Consider the following 9676-nt stretch of genomic DNA (forward strand, 5'->3'; position numbering starts at 1 on the left):
CCCAGGTCGGTGACGGTGATGGTGATGTTGTACTCGGCCTGGCTCTCTCTGTCCAACATCCCCTCTATTTCCAGTGTGTAGTAATTCTCAACGGAAGATTTTAGTATGAAAGGGAGGTCTTCTGGGACAGAACAAATCATCTTCCCATTGTCCCCAGAGTCTCTGTCTCGGATGCTAAAAACCATAACCACAGCCTCCAGCAAATTTTCTGGGACTGGACTGGTAATTGATGACACAGCGATTTCAGGAGCATTGTCATTCACATCCATCACCTGAATTCTGACTGTTGATTTTCCAAAGAGACCGCCCCCATCTGTGGCTTGAATGATTATTGAGTATGATTCAGTTGTTTCAAAATCCATGGGTGAGGTTAAAATGATTTCTCCCGACTTTTGATTAATTTCAAATGTCTTGCGAATATCTTCTGAGGCATGGGAAAAAGAATATGATATTTCTCCATTTTTTCTGGAGTCTAAATCCGAAGCTGAGACGGTGACAATGAGTGAGCCTAATAGACTATTCTCTGGAATCTTCACCTCATAAAATGGCTGCTCAAACTCAGGGGAGTTGTCATTAGTGTCCACAACCATGACCCGAACCGTGGCAGTCCCGGACCTGGGCGGAGACCCGCCATCCATAGCAGTGAGGATGAAACTGAGCTCGGACTGCTCTTCATAATCTAGTGCCTTGTCCAGAACCAACTCCGGATATTTCCTATTGTCTGGATTGACTCTCATTTTAATGTGGAAATAAGAGTTGGGGCTTATTGTGTAGTTCTTTAGAGCGTTGATTCCTACATCTAAATCCTTCGCACTTTCTAGTAAGAACACAGCACCAACAGGACTATTCTCTGGGATTTCTAGGAGCATTTCTTTTTCTAAGAAGGCGGGAGAGTGGTCATTTATATCCCTGACCTGGAGCTCAATTCGTAAAAACTGCAAAGGGTTTTTCATTAATACCTGGAAATGCAACACACAGGGCTCCGTGGAGCCACAGAGCTCCTCCCGGTCTAGTGATTCGCTTAAGAGCAAATCTCCGGTGTTTATGTCCAGCTGCAAACGTCTTTTGTTATCATTAGAGACCACCTGAGCCCCCCTTGAGAACAGCTCACCCACTTCTAGTCCCAGGTCCTTTGCCAAATTGCCTACAAAGCTTCCGCTCTGCATTTCCTCTGCCACCGAAAAGTGCCCAGATTCGGAACCCGCCTGAGACATTCCTAGCAAAACAAAAAGAAGCAGGACTTGCCTTATCTGCAGAGTGTCTGCCCTTCCGTTCTCCATAGCTCCTTTAAGGAAAGCTTCCTGCATAATCGCTTCAGCTTCTCTTCGCAGTTTTGGGAAACGTGTCTCTGCTAATGTCCACCTAATCTTAGGAGGCCTAAGGATTTTAACCCTGTTGAGTAGCTTGTAGTTCGCACCTTGAAGGCGTGTCCTTTCTGTCTTCCCACCGCTCTGAGCGCACCGGGTGGGTAACCGAGTCCAGAACACCGTCCAGTTCAGTGTTTTTACACCGCCGATGTTATCCTGCAGCGCCACCATGCGTCTCTATAGAGATTTTCAGTTTCACGAAAGCTACCTAATTCCATAATTATCAATGTCCTTTAGAAACAAATGTTGTTTTACTCATTGTGTTTAAGTGATCACAAATATATTCTATCTTCCATAAGAACTGTTTTATACTCTTTAAAGTTCCTGGTGCTGTTAGTATTGTTTTAAGTACAAGATGTGATTCCTGGCCCCCAGGAGTTTGTAATCTTTTGAGAAGATTGAAAACCTGAAACAAGATTGCATCACTACTTGGCCGCCTTTGGGTTGTACTGGAAAGGAAAGTATACATGAGTCACTTTGGGAGTCCTCTCAGAGGATATGAATTGGCTAAACCGTGAGCTGAAACACAAATAGATAGTTGTTACAGGGCAAGAAGTTATGTCTGCAGGTTTCCTTCACAGCAGTGAACTATGAACTGAGAGAAAATGAAGTAAAATACTGGGGTGGAACACATTAGATAAAGTCACAATTTAGTTCTAGTTTCTCATAATTTACCAAAGTATTTATTTATTTTGGTGCTGAAACGCGGGATACCCAAAGTATTTAATAAGTACACAAACACAAATATGTTTACTTTCATTTAAATCAGGCTAACTCCTAAAACCACCTTCCCTCAGGTTCATGAGATTTACTCAGCTACAACTACGGTCACCTGTTTTCTCTTTCAGCCCCCAAAAAGAGACATTCTCTTTACCAATCATAGAGCAAAAACTTAGTTTTAGTGACTAATCAATTAAGATCATATTCTTGCTTTTGAAGCAATCATTATTTCAAAAGGTATAGAGGTATATAATTATAGGGGGAGATTTTAGTCTCAGAATCTGAAAACCCATCTTTGGCCTTTGCTTTGTTTTAAAACTGCTGGGACTTTTTAAGTTTTGGGTGGTTTGAGTCCTAGCCAAAGTGCAAGGTTGAGGGAAATTGTTTGAAATAGATGCTAGAAGCTCACCAATGATATGAAGTCTCAGTAATGCTCTCAGGAACGGATTGAGGAGGTATCTCAACATTTTTCACTTAAAAATGATAAGTTCGGGGCTGCCTGGGTGGCTCAGTGGGTTAAAGCCTCTGCCTTTGGCTCAGGTCATGGTCCCAGGGTCCTGGGATGGAGCCCAACATCGGGCTCTCTGCTCAGCAGGGAGCCTGCTTCCTCCTCTCTCTCTGCCTGCCTCTCTGCCTACTTGTAATCTATAAATAAATAAATAAATAAATAAATAAATTTTTAAGAATGATGAGTTCAGGGGCACCTGGGTGGCTCAAGTGTTAAGCGTCAGCCTTCGGCTTATCGTGATCCCAGGGTCCTGGGATCGAGCCCCACATCAGACTCCCTGCTCAGCATGAAGCCTGCTTCTCCCTCTCCTACTCCCCATTTGTGTTCCCTCTCTCACTCTCTGTCAAATAAATGAAAAATCTTAAAAAAATGATAAGTTCAAATTACATTTTTAAAAAATGTAGGACACATTAGTGAAAAATTGATCACTACAAAAGGATAGAAATAGAAAAATATGTGGGTTGACTACAATCATAAAGTGCAAATAAATACTAAGAATGCACAAGTGAACACCCATAATTTTGATGACAGAAAATAGAAAAAAAGAGCAATTGAATTAGCAGTTCCAAAAAACATATAAAGTTCCTGCATTGGAGATATTCACACAAGACTAATGGGTTTGTTCTATAATATCTCCTTTAGGTACAAGATTTGGAAAGCCAGGGTGCCTGGGTGGCTCAGTCATTGGGCTTCCACCTTTGGTTCAGGTCATGATCCCAGGGTCCTGGGATGGAGCCCGCATGGGGCTCCCTGTTTAGCAGGAAGCCTGCTTCTCCCTCTCCCACTCCCCCTGCTTGTGTTCCCTCTCTTGCCATGTCTCTCTCTCTGTCAAATAAATAAATAAAATCTTTTTCAAAAAAAGATTTGGAAGAGGGCACCTGGGTGGCTCAGTGGGTTAAGCCTCTGCTTTCGGCTCGGGTCATCATCTCAGGGTCCTGGGATCGAGTCCCACATTGGGCTCTCTGCTGGGCAGGGAGCCTGCTTCCTCCTCTCTCTCTCTCTCTGCCTGCCTCTCTGCCTACTTGTGATCTCTCTCTGTCAAATAAATAAATAAAAATCTTAAAAATAAAGATTTGGAAGAGCCAAGTGTCAGTTAAGAACTGAAAAAGAAATTATCAGGTGACAGTATGTAAATGGGAGAGTTGAATACCCTGATCCTCTCACCATCCTACACAGACAGGAAAGTATCTCAGAGGCAGAGAATGGGATGTTAGTTCCTTGGAGAAATTAAATGGGACTATCCCTAGTTTTGGAGGCCTTAGGCAGAGCTGAATGCAAGTTGAGGTGCAAAACTTAAAAGAGGGAAGTTAGGCAAAATTTTGCATTCTGAATGATGAGATTTCCAGATTACCCTTACCATGTGATACTCTCTGGTTGTAGGACACAAGGTTTACACCTGACCTTCTCTCTAACTTTCCTTACCACAGAAGATACTGTAGAATTTCAACCTGGAGAATATGAAAAGCTCAGATAAAGACTTACACACTGATATTTGGAGGGGGCCTCCCAAGTTAATAGCCCTACCCTAGCATGGTTACATTAGAATGAATTTCTACCATCAATACATCTCACTCATGTCTTCATAAAGAGCTGACAGGAGGGTGTCTCACCATTTTTCAATATGAGAAGATTGCCCAGGACAACAGGACATTTGAGGAAATGCCAATAACATGACTGGAAATGTCAAACCACCATCACCAAAAAGACAAAACAAAAAGGAACAGGAAGAAATAGATATAATAAACAGAAGAAAGTCTTTTAAAATGTCTGATTTAAAAAAAATAAAAATGTCTGATTAATATCCCCAGAATAGTAAAATCTAAGCAGAGCTAATACTTACTGAGAATTATTATGTGATACTCATTGTACTAAGTGACACATATGTGTCTACTCACTTAACAGTAACTGCATGCAGTATGTATTCTTATTGTAAGATTGAGATTTAGGGCTTCAGTGCCCCTTACTAGCTATATAACCTTGGATAAGTTCTTTTTTTAAAAGATTTTATTTTTATTTGACAGACAGAGATCACAAGTAGGCAGAGAGAGGGTGGGGGGAAGCAGACTCCCTGCTGAGCGGAGAGCCTGATGTGGGGCTCTATGGGGCTCCCAGGACCCTGGGATCATGACCTGAGCTGAAGGCAGAGGCTTTAACCCACTGAGCCACCCAGGTCCCCCAACCTTGGATAAGTTCTTCTTAACTTCCATGTAACTCACTCTCATTTTAATAATGGTATAACAGTAGTTTTTTACTGAATAATGCTCTTTTGTATAATGTATTTTTTAAAATAAACTAATTATAGATGAGGGAAGATAACACATTGACACATCTATAACAGAATAATATGGAAAACACTCAGAGAACCAAAAAGGACTCTTAAAAATAAATATTGTCTGTCAAAAAGAACAACTTAAATACAAAGGCTGGATGATAAAATGAATTGTCCATAAAGTAGAGCAAGAGACAGAAAATAAGAAAGGAAAAAAATTAGTGTTTTAGCATATCAATCCAAGAGATCCAATCTTTAAATAATGAAATTCTGGTTAAAGTGAGAATGTAGAAAATTCAAGGGAGAAATTATGATAAAAATATAACAAAAATATTTCTCAGAACTGAAAGTGAGAGTTTAAATATTAATAGGGTACACCCTTAAGACTAGATAGATGAATAGATAAATAACTGATACTCAGATATTTTCATATTTCCAGGATGAAAAAATGGGAGTGACATTAAAAGAGCTAAGATTCAGAAGGGAAGGGGACCTGTGTGGCTCAGTCAGTTAAGCTTCTGAATCAGTTTTGGCTCAGGTCATGATCTCAGAAGTTGTGAAACTGAGCGCAGCTTCAGGCGCTGTGCTCAGCAGGAAGTTGTTTGAAGATTCTCTCCCTCTGCTCCTTCCCACCCTCATGTGCTCTGTCTCTCTCAAAATAAATAATCTTTAAAAGAAAGAATAAGAAGGGAATCAGTCTTCTGAACAGCAACTTTATATGCAATCGGTAAAACTAACACTGCTTTCAAAATCTGATGGAAAATTATTTTTGAGCTTGAATTTTATAGCCAAACTATCAATCACATGAAAAGAAAAACAAGAGTCCTGTACTAAGCAAGTTTTCAAAAATTTTCACCTCCTCTGAATCATCTTTATGAAACTATTGAGAGATGGATGTCAGTTAAATAAGGGAGTAAACTAACAAAAAGAATAGATTGGATTCTTCTAAATCAACACAAGAAAGTATTAAAGGAAAAAGTGCCAGGGTGACAGCCTATAGAACAACCAGTGTTGGAAACAATCAATGAAACTAAAAGGCAACCTTATGGGATGGGAGAAGTTATTTGCAAATGACATATCTGATAAAGACTTAGTATCCAACGAGTGGCTGGGTGGCTCATTTGGTTAAGAGTCTGCCTTCAGCTCAGGTCATGGTCCCAGGGTCCTGGAATTGAGCCCCGCATCTGCATCTGTCATTTCTTGGGCTCCCTGCCCAGGAAAGAGTCTGCTTCTCCCTCTCCCTCTGACCCTTCCCCCCTCGTGCTCTCACTGGCTCTCTCTCTCTCTCTCATGAATAAATAAATGAGTTAGTATCCAAAATATATATATTTTTAAAAGTACACAGGCATGCCTTGGTGGCTCAGTCATTAAGCATCTGCCTTCAGCTCAGGTCATGATCCTGGGGTCCTAGGATCGAGCCCCGCATGGGGCTCCCTGCTCAGTGGGAAGCCTGTTTTTCCCTCTCCCACTCCCCCTGCTTGTGTTCCCTCTCTCGCTGTCTCTCTCTGTCAAATAAATCTTTTTTAAAAGTATACAACTCAACACCCCAAAACAAATAATCCAGCTTAAAAATGGGCAGAAGACATAATTGACATTTTTCCATAGAAGACATAGAGATGGCCAATATACACATGAAAAGATGCTCAACACCACTCATCATCAAGGAAATACAAATCAACACTACAATGACATATCACCTCACACCTGTCAAAATGGCTAAAAATCAACAACATAAGAAATAACAGGTGTTGGCAAGGATTCAGGAAAAGGGGAACCCTCTGTTGGTGGGAATGCAAGCTGGTGCAGCCACTCTGGAAAACAGTATGGAAGTTCCTCAAAAAGTTAAAAATATAACTACCTTATGATCTAGCAATTGCACTACTAGGTATTTACCCAAAGAATACAAAAATACTAATTTGAAGGTTTTTTTTTAAAGATTTTATTTATTCATTTGACAGACAGAGATCACAAGTAGGCAGAGAGGCAGCCAGAGAGAGAAAGGAGGAAGCAGGCTCCCTGCTGAGCAGAAAGCCCGATGCAGGGCTCGATCCCAGGACCCTGGGATCATGACCTGAGCAGAAGGCAGAGGCTTTAACCCACTAAGCCACCCAGGCGCCCTAATTTGAAGGTTTATAACAGCATTATCAACCACAAATTATGGAAAGAACCCAAATGTCCATCAACTGATGAATAGATAAAGTAAGATGTGGTATACATACATAGATAGATATATAGATATAGATATCTATATATACATCTATTCTAACTTACTTTATCTATAGCTTTCTATTTATATATATATAAAGAGAGAGAGAGTGAAATATTACTCAGCTATAAAAAGAATGAAATCTTGGGGCGCCTGGGTGGCTTATTGGGTTAAAGCCCCTGCCTTTGGCGCAGGTCATGATCCCAGGGTCCTGGGATTGAGTCCTGCATCAGGCTCTCTGCTTCAGCAGGGAGCCTGCTTCTGCCCCCACCCTCCATCTGCCTCTCTGCCTACTTGTGATCTCTGTCTGTCAAATAAATAAATAAAATCTTTAAAAAAAAGAATGAAATCTTGCCTTTTGTAACCTCAAAGAGTATACATAATACAAAGAGTACTATGCTAAGCAAGTCAGTCAGAGGAAGACAAATACCATATGGTCTCACTCATATGTGGAATTTAAGAAACAAAATGAATGATCATAAGGGGAAAAGAGAGAGAGGAAAACGAAGAAAACTGTTTTTTAAAAGATTTACTTATTTATTTTATCGAGAAAGCTCGAGGGATGGGGTGCAGAGAGAAAGGAAGAAAGAAATCCCAAGGAGACTCTGACCGGGGAGTCTGAATTAAGGCAGGATCTCAGGACCCTGAGATCATGACACTGAGATGATGACCTGAGCCAAAACCTAGAGTTAGATGCTTAACCGACTGAGCCACCCAAGTGCCCCAGGAACTGTATAAAGAACACAATGATGGTTGCCAGAGGGGAGGTGGGCTGGGGGATGGTGAAATGGGTGATGGGGCTTAAGGAGGACACTTACTTCGATGAGCACTGGGCATTATATGGAAGTGCTGAATCACTAAATTGTTCACCTGAAACTAATATTACATTATATGTTAACGAACTGGAATTTAAACAAAAACTTAAAAAAAAAAAAGAACAACCAGTGCCAATGAATCAGACATACAAAAGGATCTGGGTGAAGATCTGAAATAAATTTATATGTATATGACTTTTTTAATATTTAAAAGAAATACCTCTCACTCAAATGAGAGATAGTATGAAAAATCAATAATAGTAAAAAGAAAATGATGTAAGTGAAAACAATGATCAACCCTCAGAATGAAGTTTTTCAAGAAAGGAAATGTAATCATATTAAACTAATGTGTATTTTGAAGTAATCTTGGTAATATAGACAAAAACTACTAGTTTAACTTAAAAAAAATCACATCTCTATTGGGAGAATAGGAGAGAAGGCACATACAATATTCTGATGTGCGTTAGTTGGAAAGTAAGAAATTGAAATCCTTTTTTACCACAGGAATAAGTGATTTAAGTATAAAAGTCAATATTATGATACACTGGTATAAAAATATTACTTAGAAATATTGAGAGCAATTCTAGATAAACTACTCTGTAGGATGGGCATGGAGACTGAAGAATTTATTGTTTTGGGGGTGCCTGGGTGGCTCAGTGGGTTAAGCCACTGCCTTCAGCTCAGGTCATGATCTCAGGGTCCTGGGATCGAGCCCCCCATTGGGCTCTCTACTCAGCGGGGAGCCTGCTTCTTCCTCTCTCTCTGTCTGCCTCTCTGCCTGCTTGTGATCTGTCAAATAAATAAATAAAATCTTAAAAAAAAGAATTTATTGTTTTTCTTCATGACTTTCAGTTCATCTTGATTTTAAATTCTCTTTTTTTTAAATATTTTATTTCTTTGACAGAAGAGACAGCAAGAGAAGAAACACAAGCAGGGAGAGTGGGAGAGGGAGAAGTAGACTCTGCTAGAGCAGGGAGCATAATTCAGCGCTCCATCCCAAAACCCTGGGATCATGACCTGAGCTAGAGGAAGATGCTTAAGGACTGAGCCCCTCAAGCACCCTGATTTTAAATTTTCTTAACAACTAAAATAAATTTACAGAATGAAATGAAAAGTGACTAGCTTTCCAACAATCCACCAATATTCTCACAAAACTTTTCAAAATGTTTTTATTTTCATTTTCATGCAGATTATTACATTTCCTTGGAATTGTAAGACATGACCTATTTTACATGTGTCAGCAAAAGTGAACACTAAAAAACTGTAAGAGTAGTGTGTTTAAGGAAAATGAATAATATGACTACAAGATATCTTATGAGCCCAATATCACTCACAAAATGACCTCACTGTGTCATGAGCAGAGTAATAGAGAAATATTGCTTTTTAAATGCTTGATGACATGGTTCTTAAAAATATGATTAAATAGAATGTTAGATAAGGTCAGAAGTGAAGGTATGTCTTCTTACATGAAGGAAGTACAAGGTGATTAGGATCAAGAGGTTAGTCTATGAAATATACTAGGAGAAAAGTAAAAACTTGTTCTCTAGCTAAGAAATAATAACTAAATCCTTGCACATTTTGAAATAATTAAACCTTAAAACTATTATTTAGAATAGGATGCTAATTAAAGCTAGCTATTAAGGGGAAGAAGGATGAAATAACATTGTAAAACAGATAGATAGCACTTAAAATTAGTCTTGAACCGGCACAATAAGTAGGAGTTTTGAAACTAAACTAATAGGGATATTATAGTACAGCACGTAAAAGTAAATGCAAATATAAAAAGAATTT

The 9676-nt window shown here is 39.5% G+C and overlaps 1 protein-coding gene across 1 annotated transcript in view; it reads right to left on the bottom strand.

Annotated features, from left to right (window-relative positions):
• LOC111141049 (protocadherin beta-14-like) overlaps positions 1 to 1280 on the bottom strand; it is a 16954-nt gene extending 15674 nt beyond the window's left edge. Inside the window, exon 1 of the mRNA XM_022493378.1 lies at positions 3 to 1280. Within this exon, the coding sequence (XP_022349086.1) occupies positions 3 to 1280 (1278 nt within the window). The remainder of the gene's footprint in view (positions 1 to 2) is intronic.
• Between the last annotated feature and the right edge of the window lie 8396 nt (positions 1281 to 9676).

This window comes from Enhydra lutris, unplaced genomic scaffold (genome assembly GCF_002288905.1).
Source record: "Enhydra lutris kenyoni isolate GAN:26980312 unplaced genomic scaffold, ASM228890v2 scaffoldscaffold5, whole genome shotgun sequence".
NCBI lineage: Eukaryota > Metazoa > Chordata > Mammalia > Carnivora > Mustelidae > Enhydra > Enhydra lutris.